At 31.1% G+C, this 17,791-nt stretch overlaps 2 protein-coding genes across 9 annotated transcripts; one reads left to right on the top strand and one right to left on the bottom strand.

The window, feature by feature from the left end:
* The first annotated feature begins 208 nt into the window (after positions 1-208).
* Positions 209-13,957, top strand: ACC (acetyl-CoA carboxylase). Of its 8 annotated transcripts, none has more exons than XM_035078690.1 (6): positions 209-555; positions 3,391-3,661; positions 6,272-6,395; positions 6,681-12,402; positions 12,481-12,761; positions 12,835-13,957. In XM_035078690.1, exons 2-6 carry the CDS (start codon positions 3,513-3,515, stop codon positions 13,450-13,452), a joined length of 6,894 nt encoding a protein of 2,297 aa, XP_034934581.1. In that variant the 5' UTR covers positions 209-555; positions 3,391-3,512; the 3' UTR covers positions 13,453-13,957. The 8 variants fall into 8 exon arrangements, with proteins under 8 accessions (XP_034934581.1, XP_034934598.1, XP_034934553.1 ...); XM_035078662.1 differs by lacking the exon at positions 209-555 and adding an exon at positions 801-933; XM_035078653.1 differs by lacking the exon at positions 209-555 and adding an exon at positions 2,169-2,486.
* An 8-nt stretch (positions 13,958-13,965) lies between these two features.
* Positions 13,966-17,761, bottom strand: LOC118064245 (SID1 transmembrane family member 2-like). Its single transcript, XM_035078720.1, has 10 exons — positions 17,234-17,761; positions 16,967-17,163; positions 16,569-16,873; positions 16,340-16,490; positions 16,120-16,203; positions 15,739-16,053; positions 15,131-15,683; positions 14,775-15,043; positions 14,469-14,690; positions 13,966-14,341 (listed from the first exon to the last, which is right to left on the bottom strand). Exons 1-10 carry the CDS (start codon positions 17,271-17,273, stop codon positions 14,054-14,056), a joined length of 2,424 nt encoding a protein of 807 aa, XP_034934611.1. The 5' UTR covers positions 17,274-17,761; the 3' UTR covers positions 13,966-14,053.
* Between the last annotated feature and the right edge of the window lie 30 nt (positions 17,762-17,791).

Below are 17,791 nucleotides of genomic sequence, written 5' to 3'. Positions count from 1 at the left end.
AATGAACCTGTTGCGTATTATAAACAAACCTTTATATGTAAATAAACAAAGATCTTCATTTATATCCGATACAGCTCAAAAGGGCTATGTTTTGAGTTAGATAATAAATAATTTAATAAATTTTACGCGTGCATTATTTTTATGCATATTTCAAATTTACCTCCAGTAAAATCTGCCCTCTACTTTCTAAATTTCTAATTAAATGTCTCAGTCGGTATTAGAAAAAGGGATAAAAATTTTCCTCTATCTCAAGTGCCCTTCTAATGGATTCGGTATAGGTTATAAAAAAAAGTACAACAAACAGTGTGAATGCGGAAAACCTACAATTAAAATTCCTATTACAAAACGTTTTTTAAACGTTAAAACTAGTTAGTTAACCCTGAATTTATCGTATCTGTAGTAATTTGTCTCTAAAAGGATCATAAAAATTAATTCAAGGTTTCTTTCATTTATTTTGTGTAAAATAAAGTAAACTCGAATGACAGGAGGCGAAGGAAAATCTGACCCTAACCTCCAAGTGGAGCGAGGGCCAGTACCTCGTAAGATTCGTCACCGGTAAGTACTTTTATTGATTAAAATAATTCTTTTTTTACATATTCCTGAATGATAATTTAATCTGAATTGGTCAAGATCTTGTAACCTTACTGTCAAAAATGCAATAAACTACTTTACAAAAGAGAGCATTTATTTGTGACGCATGTGATTCTTGAAGCATGATGATCATGTACGCAGTTTCTGGACCAATCAAAACGATTCTTTTGTCGCCTGACAATTTTTCTAACCAATAGTAATTCATTCTCTATAAACTATTCTGTAATTTCTTTTTTTGTTTTTTTATATTTCAAGTATTAAAATTTATACATATTAATTTATTAGTTTAAATACACATGATTTAAAAATGAGACATGGGACAAATTATCAGTCTGATCGTTGGTATGTAATCATAACAGGTTCGATTCATTTCTTTTATCACAAATATTCAAATAATTCCAACTGATTTGTTTATCACTTCAACTCACTCTAAGTATAACGTCAATTTTTTAAATAAATTTGTTAGTAATATTTTCTGTTGTTCATAAATATTAAAAGCTGATTACTAAATTCATGTTTTAGTTTGGATAATTATTTTTATTGACAAGAAATAACATTTTAAAACATTGTAAAATAATGTCACGAAATATCTAACTTGATGTAAGTGTCTTTAAATTTCGGTTACGTTTTTTTTTTCAATGAATTTATGAATTGTTTAGGATTATTTTAACATTGAATTTGATATCTACTAAAACTTATCAAAGATCAAGGACATGGTGATACGTCATACAAAAACATCGGCTGAGAAACACGTGTTTCTCGGTCATTTGTGTTGTGTACTCAATTTTATGATTGAATAAAAAAATATTAACTGGCAAAAGAATTTATTTTACAACAAAATCAATTCATAAATAAGTTAAAAATTCTAAAAAACATCAAAGACTAACATAAAATGTTAAATGAAAATTGCGAATTTTTTTATCATTAATTAATTAACAAAAATTGTCTGAGGAACATTCGTGATAAAAAGATATTGTAAATTTTGTAACAATTTAAAACAATGTCACACACTATTGATGAAAGTTTAAATATTATTACATATCAAGGTCAAATATAATTTAATAAATTAAAATTCCAAGTGTAATTCTTATCATTGAACTTACCGACAAATTAATTTGTTGTTAGAGAATTACAACATGTATGTGTAATATCTAATAAAATTATTTTAATAATTGAACAAAAAAACGATAAATTCTAAAATTAAATTGACCATCATATTTGAATAAGTTCGACTGATGATAGATATAGAAAGAAGCTAGGATATTAATTAGAAACTAGTATAATAATGAACTAATCTATAATCAATAATATCTGATAAATCGTTATAATCACATAATTGGAGGTTATCAACTTATTTCATAAGTTTGAATGTTTTTTTGATAAAAATTCTAGTGATAAAAATTACTCAAAGGCAGTAAATTAGTAGCAAATAGTATGGTTTGTTGTTCGAATGTTAAATGTATACTTAAATGAGCTATTCTGATAAAAGACTGTAGTGTTGATATTGTATAACAAACTAAGTTATGTTATAACATTACTAGTAAAACTGAATCTTAAACAAGTTTATTCACGACCCTTGAACCATTTTCCGGTCATCCTTAGCTGTGCCCTGGTCAATCAGTTTTATTTATTACTGTTTTCAACAGTTGCTCATTAAAAGTCTATCCAAGAACATCTATTCTGAATAGATTTTATATCTTTCTTGATTAAAACTCATCCTCAGATTTATTTTTAAATTTTTCATCAGTTAATAATAGAATATTAAATAATTGAATTAAATTAGTTGATGAATTAATTAGTTTATTTTGTTATTTTGATTGATGGGTGAATTTATGTAGTGCTAAAGGATAAGTAGTTCAACGGTATGCTGAGAGGATTTCTTAATTCAATCATTGGTATACATAAAAGTATTAAGTGGTCATAGTTTTTTTTTTGGAGTTTGATTAATATTAATGATGTGTTGCTGATTGAGAGCATTTTTTATGTTCTAAAGATAATATTAAAATATTTGTGTAGCTAGGGAATTGAATTCAAGGCTCTTTTATGTATGTTGTCTCGTGATCAGAGTCGTCGTTTGGTCATTCCGACTCATCATTCAGTTCGCATGTGACACCAAGCAAGTTTCTGTCTTGATTTTCTGTCGAATATTTCTTTTGTGTGTTATTCTAAAAAACTTGGCTCAAATTTGGGTACTCTATGGTGCAGGTGGTGAGTAAAGACAAGTAGAGGTGATAGACTAGAGATTGGTTTCATTTTTTTAAATTACTTTTAATGACCATCGATTGATGGATAATATTGTAGATATATTCCAAGTTTTATATCTGTTTTGCTGCTTAAAGTCTACTAAATAATTTTTAATCTGCTATTTGAAGATTAAAAAATGCCTGTTTGTGATTAACTGATATATTTATTGAATTAATATTCAGCTATAAAAGTTTTTAGTCAATATTAAATCAATCAAATTATTGATAAATTTAGTGATGATTAATATTTAATTATTATATTAAAAATTTAAATGTTAATGACGATTTGATTGATCAATTATTGATTTTATCATTCTTTCGGTCAATTTTACAGAACCATACATAGGACTAATATTTAACTAAGTGGAAATAATGGCAAAAACCTGTTGTTAATAATGCATGAATTATTTTTAAATTGGGAACATAATCATTTTGGTAAAATGGACGATAAACTGTTCATAAAAACCATGAAAAACACTAAAATAAAAGGCATGAGCCATTATGGAGTTGGCTTAACTCTTACTTATAAACTCTTAAAAGAAATATCATTTTGAAGGTAGTACAGAAGACAACGAATTACCAGAACAAAATTCAGTTGACGCTAATAAAGAAGAAGATATAATAAAGGACGAAGAGGTAGAAGAAGAGTCGCAGAAAAAGCTAAAAAATATCAGCAAAATGACAAATGCACCAGTGAGCTTTGTTGTTGGTGGTCCAGACCTGACTGAGGATGACTTGGAGAATGAGGATAGTTTTCCAATTGCTGTAAATGATGGAAGTCAACAAGTACTTGGACCAGCTTTTACTGAGCATCGAAAACGGCTAAGGTGAAAAAATGATGTTTTTTTTGTTTTGTTTCCTTTTAATTTTTCTGATTTAATTGTTTTATTTGATTTAGCATTTAACTTTTGATCTTGTTTAACATTGATTTATGGTGTTGATTTAAATAATTAATATTTCATTAGTTATTAAATAATTCAACTATTTATTTATATTGCTGAAAATAAAATGACAAACTTAAAAGATTCATAGAAAACATAAAATCTAAATGTAAAAGTAGAATTTTGTTTATATAACTTTCAATAAAAAGTTTTAGAATAAATAATGAAATGAGAAATAATTAATTATTAATCTTTAAATAATGAATAATTAAATCAATATTAAAAGGATAATTATATAAGTGTAAGAAAAGAAATGACATTTTAATTTATAATTAAATTTTATTTGTTTTCATAAAGTTATTTTAGTTGATGTTTTTGAAAGGCCAGACCTTTTTTTATGAATGATATCAAGAAAAAAGAAATTTAGATCCAAACAGGATTTGAGGAATTACATGATGCAACTGAATATTTCAACAATATGTCAAAAGAGTTTAAAGGATAAAGTGAAACGAGAATTTAAGCAAGCAGATTGGAATAAACGTTAAGAATAAACATGCAGAATGAACAATATGAAAAACCTTCAAAGCAGTATATAAGAACTATTAAGTAATAAAACTGAAGAATGACTAGAAATGTCTATAATTTGTATGATGAGGCTTTACTTATCAGAAGACAACCGTAGTTAAAACAAAAACTGTTTCACCTGCTATGTTATTACTGAACATACTGGACTTTCTCAAACGTCATTAAAAGGTACAGAGAAGGGGAACCTTCTGGTGTAAGAAAGTTTACGTTATTGAACGTTAAGACAGTAATTGACAGACAGTTGATCTGTATGCTTATTTAATAGTTTTCCTAGTTTTATAACAGAAAAATTTATTATCTAGTGTTATTTACCAATTGTTAATTTTATTACGAACAGAATCGTTTGTTAATCGTCATAATTGACAATGTTATCAAACGTTGATAATAAAAAAATATATTTTGATGTTGGAACATGTCTAATATATAATGTTTAAAAGATAATATATTTAATGAACTGGATTAGATTTAAAATTTGTTAAAAAATCATCGATATTCAATGTTCAAAAATAGAAAATTGTGATTTCTTTATTTGTTAATGAGTATATTGAAAGATATTAAAATGATGAGAAGACTAAAAAGATTTGTTTTAGTCCAAAGTGATGAAAAAGATACCATTTGGAAGAGTTCTGATAATTTTTACATTGGTTCCTCAAGGAACAGTGAAAAAAGTGATGATGAAGACACATCATCTAAATATAATGAAGAAGTTTCTTTATCGAATAATCAAATGATGAGCTACTTGGAAGTACCAACAACATCGTCAACACTTCAGTAATAATTTCATCTTTATTTCAAATTTTATCAACCAACGCTAATAGAACTCATAGTATTTAATAATCAATATAAACAATCGAATCTGTACTATTGTTTCATTGCTAAATAATGTCATTAATTATGAAACAGTAGAGTAATTTATCTGATTATAAATTTCAAAGTATCATCAAGTAATGATTTTTTAAAGTATTCCTAAATATTGTTGGGCTTGAAAAATATTTAACGAAATGAAAGAGAAATGTAGGAAATGGACAATATCTTTTGAATTACCGTTAAGTCATTCTTAATATTTCTTCATCACCCGTTATGTTTTATATATCCAAAGGACTGGAATATAAACAAGTCTTAACTTTTTAAACATTAATGCTATGCATTTTTTAGAATAAATTTATATTTACTTGTTGAAATTAATTTTACTTATTTAAATTTTTTTTAAATCTTTAAAAGTAAACATGATCAATGCTTCTATTTGGACTTTAATATTTTTAAATAATTGAAAATAAAATACAAAAGTCAAAAATTATTCATAATACTTATTATATTTACTATTTATTTGATTTTAATGTTCAACTTGAGTCTAAAATTTCCGCTGAACATTGCACTTTGTAAACACAAGCTCTTTGAATGTTTGAAGTTAGCTCATATCAACTTTACAAGAGCTCAGGTGTATTGAGAAAATAATAAATTAAGAAACAATTTTATTTAAATACTATTCAAAAAAGAAATTACGTTATAACTTATTATTATTTTTAATAATGCTTGCATTTATTGTTGTGAATCAATGGACCTAAATATTTCAGTTATTGATAATTTTCAAAAATAATAAAATATTTATTATTTAGTAATTATAAGTTATTTATTTAATTACAATACATCAAGTTATTTGTAAATGAATAACAATGTATTGAAAAGTTGAATGAAATAGAAGAAGGCAATGTACTACGTGAATAGTTTGAATTATTACACTCACTTTCTCTGTTATGATCATTCACTCTTTCACTCACAGCTATCATTTAATTTAAAATATTTTTCTAGATTTTTTTTTCTCTATTACTACCTAACTCAACTTAATCTAGCTTGAACATCTGAGTAACGGCGTATTAATAAATAATTCATCAATAATTACAATGTTATTCTAACATGTTTTCTTTTATCTAAATGTCATTTATAATTAATTTTATTCATAATTAATTTCAGGCCCAGCATGTCGCAGGGTACGGTGATGATCCAGACTCAAAATCGTTTACAAGAAAAAGATTTCACAGTTGCAACCCCTGAAGAATTTGTTCATCGTTTTAATGGTACAAAAGTCATCAATAAAGTGAGTGGAATAAATATAAAAATGAAATTTAAAAAAAAAATCATAATTTCTTTAATCAATAAATAATCAAAGATAAGATCTAAAAGACCAGCTTGCTAATGATAGTTAATCGATGCTAATGAAGATTAAATAAAAATCTAGACAAATAAAATAACCCTTGTACCTTGATCTGCCACTTATTACGTAAAAGAATATTTATTTCTATGTCTATCCTTCTTATCGTAATTTACACACTAATAAATGCACATGACCTCAACACTTGTTTTTTTTTTTTCAAATTCGCAGGTTCTTATTGCGAATAATGGAATAGCAGCAGTGAAATGTATGCGTTCAATACGAAGATGGTCTTATGAGATGTTTAAAAATGAACGTGCTGTCAGATTTGTTGTTATGGTTACTCCAGAAGATCTTAAAGCTAATGCTGAGTATATTAAAATGGCAGATCAATATGTACCAGTACCAGGTGGATCGAATAACAATAATTATGCTAATGTAGAACTGATTGTCGACATTGCCATGCGAACACAAGTCCAAGCAGTCTGGGCTGGATGGGGACATGCTTCTGAGAATCCTAAGTTACCTGAATTACTTCATAAAAAAGATATTGCCTTTATTGGACCATCAGAAAGAGCCATGTGGGCATTGGGAGATAAAATAGCATCAAGTATTGTCGCTCAAACTGCTGATGTTCCAACTTTGCCTTGGTCAGGATCAGAACTAAAAGCTCAATATAGTGGGAAAAAAATCAAAATATCATCAGAGTTATTTAAAAAAGGCTGTGTATCAACTGTAGAAGAATGTTTAGCTGCTTCTAAAAAAATTGGTTTCCCTGTCATGGTGAAAGCTAGTGAAGGAGGTGGAGGTAAAGGAATCCGTAAAGTAGAAAATGCTGAAGAATTGCCAACACTTTTCAGGCAAGTTCAAACCGAAGTACCTGGATCTCCTATTTTTATTATGAAACTCGCTAAATGCGCACGACACTTGGAGGTACAATTGTTGGCTGATAATTATGGAAATGCTATTTCATTGTTCGGTCGTGACTGTTCTATACAGAGAAGACATCAAAAAATTATTGAAGAAGCACCAGCGGTAATCGCTAAGCCAGAAGTATTTGAAGAAATGGAAAAAGCTGCTGTGAGATTAGCAAAAATGGTAGGTTACGTTAGTGCTGGAACAGTAGAATATCTTTATGATACTGCTGGTCGGTATTACTTTTTGGAGTTAAATCCTAGATTGCAAGTTGAACATCCATGTACTGAGATGGTGTCTGATGTAAACTTACCAGCAGCACAACTTCAAATAGCTATGGGATTACCGTTGCATCATATCAAGGATATTCGTTTATTGTATGGAGAAAGTCCATGGGGAGACAGCCCAATAGATTTCGATCAACCTCGACATAAACCTCAACCTTGGGGCCACGTAATAGCAGCAAGAATTACCAGTGAAAATCCAGATGAGGGATTTAAACCAAGTTCTGGTACGGTGCAGGAACTTAATTTCCGATCATCAAAAAATGTCTGGGGATACTTTTCTGTTGGAGTGTCAGGTGGACTTCATGAATTTGCGGATTCACAATTTGGCCATTGTTTTTCGTGGGGAGAAGATCGTAATCAAGCTCGTGAAAATCTAGTAATAGCGTTGAAAGAACTGAGTATTCGTGGAGATTTTCGTACTACTGTTGAATATTTAATTACACTATTAGAAACAGAGAGTTTTCAAACTAATAATATTGATACTGCATGGTTAGATGCTTTGATTGCAGAACGAGTTAAAAGTGATAAACCGGACGTTTTGTTAGCAGTGACATGTGGTGCTCTTCATATTGCTGATAGAACAATAACTGCAGCTTTCTCTGGTTTTCAAACAGCATTAGAAAAAGGTCAAATTCAAGCAAGTAATGATTTGAATAATGTTGTTGATGTTGAATTAATTAATGATGGCTGGAAATATAAAGTTCAAACATCTAAAAGTGGTCCTAACAGTTATTTCTTAGTAATGAACAACTCTTACAAAGATATTGAAGTTCATCGACTGTCAGATGGTGGTTTATTACTTTCTTTAGATGGTGCTAGTTTTACTACTTACATGCGTGAAGAAGTTGATCGTTACAGAATAATTATCGGGAATCAAACATGTATTTTTGAAAAAGATAATGATCCGTCACTGTTGCGATCACCGTCAGCTGGTAAACTCATTAGTTTTCTCGTGGAAGATGGAGGACATGTTGATGCAGGTCAAGCATATGCAGAGATAGAAGTGATGAAAATGGTAATGACTGTAACAGCCAGTGAAGCAGGAAGTGTTTTCTATGTCAAAAGACCCGGAGCTATTCTTGAAGCAGGAACACTTATCGCCCACTTAGAATTAGATGATCCATCTCTCATAACAAAAGCTCAAGAATATACTGGGCAATTTCCTACAGCTGCTACTCCAGCTATTCCGGAAAAATTAAATCTTCTTCACATTAAATATCGTGCAGCATTGGAAAATACTTTAGCAGGCTATTGTTTACCTGATCCATATCATCTTCCAAGGCTTCGTGAATTGATAGAAAAATTCATGGGCTCTTTAAGAGACCCTAGTTTGCCTCTTCTTGAACTTCAGGAAGTAATATCAACAATTTCAGGGAGAATTCCTGTATCTGTAGAGAAAAAAATCCGAAAATTGATGACTTTGTATGAAAGAAATATTACATCAGTCTTAGCACAATTTCCGAGCCAACAAATAGCTGCAGTAATTGACAGTCATGCTGCTACATTGTCCAAACGGTCTGAAAGAGATGTATTTTTCCTTACAACTCAGGCAATCGTTCAATTAGTCCAAAGATATAGAAACGGAATACGAGGTCGCATGAAAACAGCTATACATGAATTGTTGCGTCAATATTATGCAGTGGAGAGTCAATTCCAACAGGGTCACTATGATAAATGTGTTTCTGCGCTTATCAAGCAGTATAAAGATAATATGGTGATGGTGACTAACACTATTTTCAGTCATAATCAAGTTACTAAGAAGAATGTGTTGGTGACAATGTTGATTGATCACCTGTGGGCTAATGAACCTGGTCTTACTGATGAGCTTGCTAGTACATTGACTGAATTAACAAGTTTAAATCGAGCGGAGCACTGCAGAGTTGCACTTCGTGCACGACAAGTTCTTATTGCAGCTCATCAACCAGCTTATGAATTAAGACATAATCAAATGGAGTCAATATTTTTGTCAGCTGTTGATATGTATGGTCATGATTTCCATCCTGAAAACCTTCAGAAATTAATTCTCTCAGAAACATCAATTTTTGATATCCTTCATGATTTCTTTTATCACACAAACCGAGCTGTTTGCAATGCAGCTTTAGAAGTTTACGTAAGAAGAGCATATATCAGTTATGAATTTACATGTCTCCAACATTTAGAGTTATCAGGAGAAATTCCTTTGGTTTATTTTCAATTTCTTCTACCAAGTAATCATCCTAATAGGCAAAATCAAGCTCTTGTTAATCACCGAACAGGTGCAGTAGCTGCGTTCCAAAATTTAGAACAATTTAGCCAGTATGCTGATGAAGTATTAGATCTTCTTGAAGATTTATCATCTCCTACTTCATTATCGACTAAAGTTCTTGAAGCTGTTGATGCAGCAGGCAGTGAATCAAGACATAGTACATCTATCAATGTGTCTCTCAGCATTGCTGAAGGTGGTCCAGTTGAAATTAGAGAAAAATCAACAGAACCAGTCCATATTTTAAGTATTACCGTTCAAGATAACGGGAATCAAGATGACGCAGCGATGGCTAGATTATTTGGAGATTGGTGTGCTGCCAATAAAGAAGAACTTTTCTCTCGAGGAATTCGAAGAGTGACATTTGCCGCTTTACAAAAACGTCAATTTCCCAAATTCTTTACGTTCCGTAACCGGGATGGATTTGTTGAAGATAGGATTTATCGACATCTAGAGCCTGGATGTGCATTCCAGCTTGAACTTAATAGAATGAGAACTTATGATTTAGAAGCATTACCAACATCCAATCAGAAAATGCATCTTTATCTAGGAAAAGCTAAAGTTGCTAAAGGTCAACAGGTTACAGATTATCGATTCTTCATCCGATCAATCATTCGTCATTCAGATTTAATTACCAAGGAAGCTAGTTTTGATTATCTTCATAATGAAGGCGAGAGAGTTCTTTTAGAAGCTATGGATGAGTTAGAAGTTGCATTCTCACATCCTCTAGCTAAACGAACCGACTGTAATCATATATTTCTTAATTTTGTCCCTACTGTGATCATGGATCCTGCAAGAATTGAAGAAAGTGTCACTAGCATGGTTTTACGATATGGACCAAGACTATGGAAGCTTCGGGTTCGTCAGGCAGAGATCAAAATGACTATTCGTCCAGCTCCAGGTAAACCGACATCAACAGTTCGTTTATGTATTGCTAATGACAGTGGATACAGTATTGATTTACATTTATATACGGAAACAACTGAACCTAAGACCGGAATTATTCGTTTCGAATCTTATAATTCATCAAATGCTAACAGAAGACCAGGACCTATGCATGGATTGCCAGTTTCTACACCTTATTTAACCAAGGATTATCTTCAAGCAAAAAGATTTCAAGCACAAAGTACGGGAACGACCTATGTTTATGATCTTCCTGATATGTTCCGTCAACAGTTGGAGAAGGCTTGGACTAAGTTTATTGAAGAGCGGCCTAATATGGAGATACAGATGCCTAATCCTGTGATGGACTATGCTGAATTGGTTTTAGACGGAGATACTCTAGTGGAGCAAAAAAGACTACCAGGGGAAAATGATGTCGGAATGGTAGCTTGGAGATTAACGTTATATACCCCAGAATATCCATCTGGCCGTGATATCATCCTTATTTCAAATGATGTTACATATCTAATAGGATCTTTCGGACCTAAAGAAGATCTTGTATTCTATCGAGCTTCTGAAAGAGCTAGAGAATTGGGAATACCTAGAGTATACTTCAGCACAAATTCTGGAGCACGTATTGGTCTTGCTGAGGAAGTTAAAGGGTCTTTTAAAATAGCATGGGAGGATGAAAAAGAACCAGAAAAGGGTTTCAAATATATTTATTTAACTCCTGATGATTATGCTCGCTTAGCACCTTTTAATTCTGTCAAAGCTTCGCTTATTGAAGATGGCGGAGAAGCAAGATATAAAATTACTGACATCATTGGTAAAGAAGATGGTCTAGGGGTTGAAAATCTTAAATATGCAGGATTAATTGCTGGAGAAACATCTAGAGCTTATGAAGAAATTGTTACAATCTCTATAGCAAGCTGTAGAGCAATTGGGATTGGATCTTATTTACTTCGACTTGGCCAGAGAGTTATTCAGGTTGAAAATTCTCCGATTATTCTTACTGGATATCGAGCACTTAATACAATACTTGGTCGAGAAGTATATGCTAGCAATAACCAACTTGGTGGTGTTCAGATCATGCATCATAATGGAATATCTCATGTAACTGCTCCAAGAGATCTTGATAGTATTGCTATTGTTTTAAATTGGATCAGTATGGTGCCTAAAAATAAAGGAGGACCGTTACCCATTATTAGCCCGGTAGACCAGATAGACAGAGAAATTAGTTATGTCCCAACAAAAACACCTTATGATCCTAGATGGATGCTTGAAGGAAAATCAACTGGTGATCCAGCAGTATGGGAGTCTGGGTTCTTTGATCGTGGATCTTGGGAAGAAATTATGCAACCTTGGGCTCAAACAGTGGTCACAGGCCGAGCGAGACTTGGTGGTATCCCTTGTGGTGTTATTGCAGTAGAAACAAGAACTGTAGAGATACATTTGCCTGCTGATCCTGCGAATCTTGATTCTGAAGCAAAAACTATTTCACAAGCGGGTCAGGTTTGGTATCCTGACAGTTCCTACAAGACTGCACAAGCTATTAAGGATTTCAACAGAGAAGAGTTACCGTTATTTATCTTTGCTAATTGGAGAGGATTTTCGGGTGGTCAGAAAGGTAAATTAAATAATAAATGTAGATTTTTTTTAATAAGTTGAATAGAAAGGAATAAATCTTTTTTATTGATACTTTCAGATATGTACGAGCAAATTATGAAGTTTGGAGCATACATTGTTGATGGTTTAAGAGAGTACACCAAGCCAGTATTCATCTACATTCCACCTAATGGAGAATTGAGAGGAGGAGCATGGGCTGTTGTCGATCCTACAATAAATCCACGGTATATGGAGATGTTTGTAGACAATACCAGTAGAGGTGGAGTGTTAGAACCAGAAGCTATTGTGGAAATTAAATTCAAGAATAAAGATATTCTCAAAACCATTCAGAGGTTGGATCCTGTTATTCAAAATCTCAAGGTACTTATTTGTATTTTTATTTGTACAAAATAATTAAAAATTTAATTCTAAAAAATTTTTATAATTTTTATAGGAAAAATTAACACATTTAGTATCATCAGAAGAGCGAGCAAATATCGAAATGGAAATGCGTACTAGAGAGCGTGTCTTAGAACCAATGTATCGTCAAGCAGCTATACATTTCTCAGATCTTCATGACACCCCTGAGAGAATGTTAGAAAAAGGTGCAATTAACGACATCATACCTTGGCGCAAAGCTCGACAATCACTTTATTGGCGTTTGCGTCGACGATTACTTGAGGAAGAAGTACGAAATGAAATTTTATCAACCCAACCAAGTCTAGATGTGAGACAAGTAGATGCGATGTTGAGACGTTGGTTTATCGAAGATCGAGGAACAATCGAGTCTTACATTTGGGACCAGGATGAAAAAATAGTAGAGTGGCTTCAAAATCAACGATCTAATGAAGATAGTGTAATTATGCGTAATATCAATTGTGTAAAACGTGGTGCAGTAGTTACACAAGTTAAAGATGCTTTAGAAAAGTGTCCTGAAGTTCGTCTAGATGCAGTTCTTGAAATTTCACACAGACTTAGCCCTTCGGAGCGTGCAGAGCTCCAACGTACTTTAGCACAAATGGACTCTTCAACAGTTCAAGAGCATCATAATGATTCAAGTGGTTCATCGTAATACTAGGATTTTATTCATTGATGGGTACCTGTTGAATTTCACACTAAGACACTTTATAACATAATTGATTAACATTCACTTCTTGTGAATTGATTATTCAATTCACTGCAAACTAGCCATTGATTTGTAAATGTTACCGATCAGTTGTTAATATTTCTCTGAGAATTTTGTTAGCGTATGTGTGTTGATTGTTTCTTGGATACCTTGATCCAAAAGATGAATAAATAATGAGAAAACTTTATCAAACGTGAGTGTGAAGAACTTGTGCTGAATTCGTGTTTTTAAATTGGAAAAGACAAAAGAAACAGATATTTATTTTTAGATACAAATACAGTTTGTATTGCGATTTGTTATTGCTATCAAATGCTCACAGCGGTGTGAGTTGGTGCTGTAAACAAATTAAAAAATAAATGGGATAAATAATATTGTACAAAAAATTCATTTGTATATCTAAATGATTATACCGATGATGTTTAATGAATTAAATAAATAATGATTGTATACTGCCGTGGGAAATGTTAAAAATATCAATATATTTGTAACCTATTCGTTCATTTCAATTTACATTTACCCAACAGACCTTAGTATTAAATCAATATGTTTAAAAAACAGGAATTTGGCTCCTGTGAGTATCCTCCAAATCATCGTCGAGTGTTAACAGTACCATGAATGAGAAAAACATTGCTAAGGCTGATAAGAAATGCCATATGTCATGAAAATCAAAGAAATTTAGTAGTTTACATGGCATATTGTACTGTCGAGATTGCGCTGGTAGCAATGCCCAAGAGATTGATTTGTGAATGAAGAAATAAAGCGCAAAACCCCATGTTATTATTGACAGGATAATGTAACACAACGGTTGAAGTAAAATTCGTTCTCGAGAGCATAACTGTAAATTAAATATTTAATTACATTTAATTATAAATCATTATTTTAAATCTTCAGTAAATAATTATCAAAATCATTTAAAATATCATCAACTTTTTATTTTATAAGTAAATTTTTTAGTTACTTACTTTCATAACGATATAAAAACACGTGTAGAGCAGTAAATTCATCATAAGCACAGCTAATAAAAATGTAGCAAAGTCTTTTGTCTCTTGTCTCTGATGATGTATATTTCCGACAATAGCTAAAGCTACATTAGCAATATTTGCTATAGCAAGTAACATCAGTCTTGCAGGGTAGATAGGTTTCACTAAGTAACCTACTCCAGCTCTTGCATCATGTTTCAATGTCTATCAAGATAGAAATATCATAATTAGAATTATCATACACTGAAAAAGCGAAATTGGATATAAAAAGTTACTTTAAACTCTTACCATAAGTGTTCGTTGTAATACCCCTTTATTCAACCTAAATCTACCCATGTAATAAATTTGAACAGTTATAAGAAGACAAACACTTAAATGGACTATTGAAAACAAAATCCAGAAACAATCGGTTCCATTTAATACACCAACTGTCCCCAAAAATATCATCAAAGCAAGTACAGCAAATGTTACGGTAGCCCGAGCATTAATATCTGGATGTCGAGTCTGATAAATTTTTACCATACACAAGACTGAGATGATATACATAAAGCTGGTATCTATAATAAATTAATAATAAATCAATTGATACTAATAATTTTTCAAGTATCAGAATATTTATAATTAATGTGAAAATATGAAATTACCGAATTGAAAATTACTATGGCTAGGGCACATATGATAACAAGCAGAAAGTACACCTTCCATTATCAACGCTGTACCCATTGCATAAAACAATCCATAATGTTGAGGAATTCCATAACTTTTTTTCTTTTCTTCATTTGCTAAATCTCCTTGTTCCCTTACATATGTTAATAACATAAATAAAAGACCTAGTAAAACGTAAGCAAAATTGGAAAACACATGATTAAAGTCTGACAGCCATAAAAATGGATGCGAGCATAGGAAGTTGTAGTAGCATAAATCTTGATTTCCAGTAACGTGAAGAACATTTTGATAAGTAGCTACCAATTGAACGACAGGTAAAGCATAAAATACTGCGATCGTTCCCAGATAATATAAGTATAAACGAGATTTGTGCCGAAGAATCTTAGGATCTTTACGAGCTAAATCTGATACTGCCAAGACTCTTTTGGTACGAATTATTTCTTTATCTGAAAGTGCATCATCCAACATGTCTATATCATCTTCATCTATTGAAGAATCAACTTCAATTATTGAAGATTGTCGAGGACCATCCTAAGAAAATATCTTTGTCAATATTTTATTTAAATTTAATTTTAAAAATATTTACCTCTTCTATCACAGGAGTAAGAAGCTCTTCCGGACGTAGAGGCTCTGGAGAATTCAGATCTTCTAATTCTTGACGTAATTTACGACGAAGACGAACATTGTGCGTTATGACACCAACTGCATAAGCACTAAAGAAAGCGATACCAATCATCAAAGCAATCGACGCTGCTCTAATACCTTCTTTCGTCGTTATATTAGGAGAAATTGTTAAAGTAACAGTTTTGTTACGTTGCTCTGATCCTAATGAACCTGTACAATCGATATCATCACCTTTCACCACCAATACCACAAAAAAACCTTTTGGGTAAATTTCTTTCTGTAAATCCAATTAAAATATTAAAATTTGTGTTTTATGAAATAGAAGTGAACATTAATTACATACAGAAATTGAAATGCCGCCGAGTTGACTCACGGTTTGCCAATAACCGGAAAATTGAATATTTCGTTCCAAATCAAATACTGGGCACTGAAAAACGAAAAATTTGATTTAATTAAAAAATTAAAATTAAAATAAATAATGACATGTAATAAGTGTAAATTATTTTCTTTTTTTGTTAAGAAATTATTCTCATTTAAGGAATAAAAAAATGTGTAAAACTTACCACAGTATTTTGAATTGAAACTGTCATACAGGTATCCTCATGTGACTCCACTTTCATCAACACAGATGCACTTTCTATTTTATCCGAAAAGTTGTAAGCATAATATCTTGGTTCTGCAGGAGTGATGGATATTTCTCGACTTTTACCCAGACTATATGACAATTAATTAATATTATATAAATATATAATATTTAGAAAAATTAAGAAAGACAGACATCAGTTAATATACCTGAGATAAAAGTCATCCTCTAAATCAACAGTCAAATTGAAAGACACTGATGAATCACTTCCAGTAAAAATACTAACTACAATAGTATCACGATCACCTTTAAGAGGTTCTAAATTACTTCTATAATCTCTAGAAGAACACAAAGTTCGACTAGTTTTATGGAAAAGTTGTGGAATTGAATTATTCCTTTCAACAAGAAGTGGGATTTGCCACGATAAAATTCCTACTCTTTGTTTGACAACAACTAACAAAGGATCTTCAATGGTAGCATTGCTTTCCACGTTAATCCTTGCACTCTCATTAATCTGAATAAAATAATGAATTCATTTTAATAAACATTAAACATCGAGCGACTAGTGAAACTATTAAGATTCTAGATTGTCAATATTAAATATTACCTGAGTCTCACTATATAGGAACACATATTCAACTGATGAGTTGATGATTTTTATATACGATGTCTCATAATCTGCTGGTATGACTTCAGGATATAAAGATGGCAATGAATTGTTATTTTTTAATGAAAAATCAGCTGCTCCCAAAACTAATGGCAGTATGATGAATATAATAAACTGCATTTTATTGGTATTTCGACCTTTAAAATAATTTTATGGAAATTATATAAATAAGTAACTTTGAGAAATTTAAGAAAATTTGATTCTTACCATGAGTCATGACAGTAAAATCATTACAATAATTCTTCATACTTATATGTATTACTCTGTTTAAAGTAGAGATTTGTGATTTGATTATTAATTACTCACAAAAATCAACTGTTTCTTTTTTCTCATGATTATTTGTATGGAATTCACTGCCAGAAGTATAAAGACAAAATGCTGAATGATTCGTTTGGCACTAAGGTTATTCACACTACACCGTATAGATCAACACTATTAGCATTTAGATAATCATTTGGAAAATTTTTCTTTGTTTAGAATTTATTCACAATATTCGTATAATTTTTTTTGTTATGCTTGATTAATATATTTTGGAGTTTATAAAAAATTATTTATATCAATTTAAAATAAGCGTGAATTGAAAAATATTTAATCGACGTGTTAAATATTTTTTGTTTACTTAATGTATAAAAAAATAATTGATATTTTTACGAAATTATTACTCCAATTTACGATTTTCGTTTGTAAAAATTTAATTGCGTCGATGTCAAGATTATTAGTTGACATTACCGACTGATTTTGGATCAACATCTGATGCTTACGACA

This window comes from Chelonus insularis, unplaced genomic scaffold (assembly GCF_013357705.1).
Source record: "Chelonus insularis isolate UGA/USDA-ARS -01 unplaced genomic scaffold, ASM1335770v1 contig_116_pilon, whole genome shotgun sequence".
NCBI lineage: Eukaryota > Metazoa > Arthropoda > Insecta > Hymenoptera > Braconidae > Chelonus > Chelonus insularis.
This window is presented reverse-complemented; position numbering and strand designations above follow the sequence as displayed.

What these genes read in the sequence shown, in the direction of transcription:
- ACC (XM_035078653.1), top strand. Translation starts at nt 2,456, where the DNA reads ATGCTGAGAGGATTTCTTAATTCAATCATTG. An exon ending in ATTTCTTAATTCAATCATTG is followed by an intron (nt 2,487 to 3,390) that starts GTATACATAAAA and finishes ATCATTTTGAAG; the next exon opens with GTAGTACAGAAGACAACGAA. An exon ending in CTGTTATTCAAAATCTCAAG is followed by an intron (nt 12,762 to 12,834) that starts GTACTTATTTGT and finishes TAATTTTTATAG; the next exon opens with GAAAAATTAACACATTTAGT.
- LOC118064245 (XM_035078720.1), bottom strand. Translation starts at nt 17,273, where the DNA reads ATGAAGAATTATTGTAATGATTTTACTGTCATGACTCATG. An exon ending in CCATAGTAATTTTCAATTCG is followed by an intron (nt 15,044 to 15,130) that starts GTAATTTCATAT and finishes AATTTATTATAG; the next exon opens with ATACCAGCTTTATGTATATC. An exon ending in GTTTTTATATCGTTATGAAA is followed by an intron (nt 14,342 to 14,468) that starts GTAAGTAACTAA and finishes TTTAATTTACAG; the next exon opens with TTATGCTCTCGAGAACGAAT.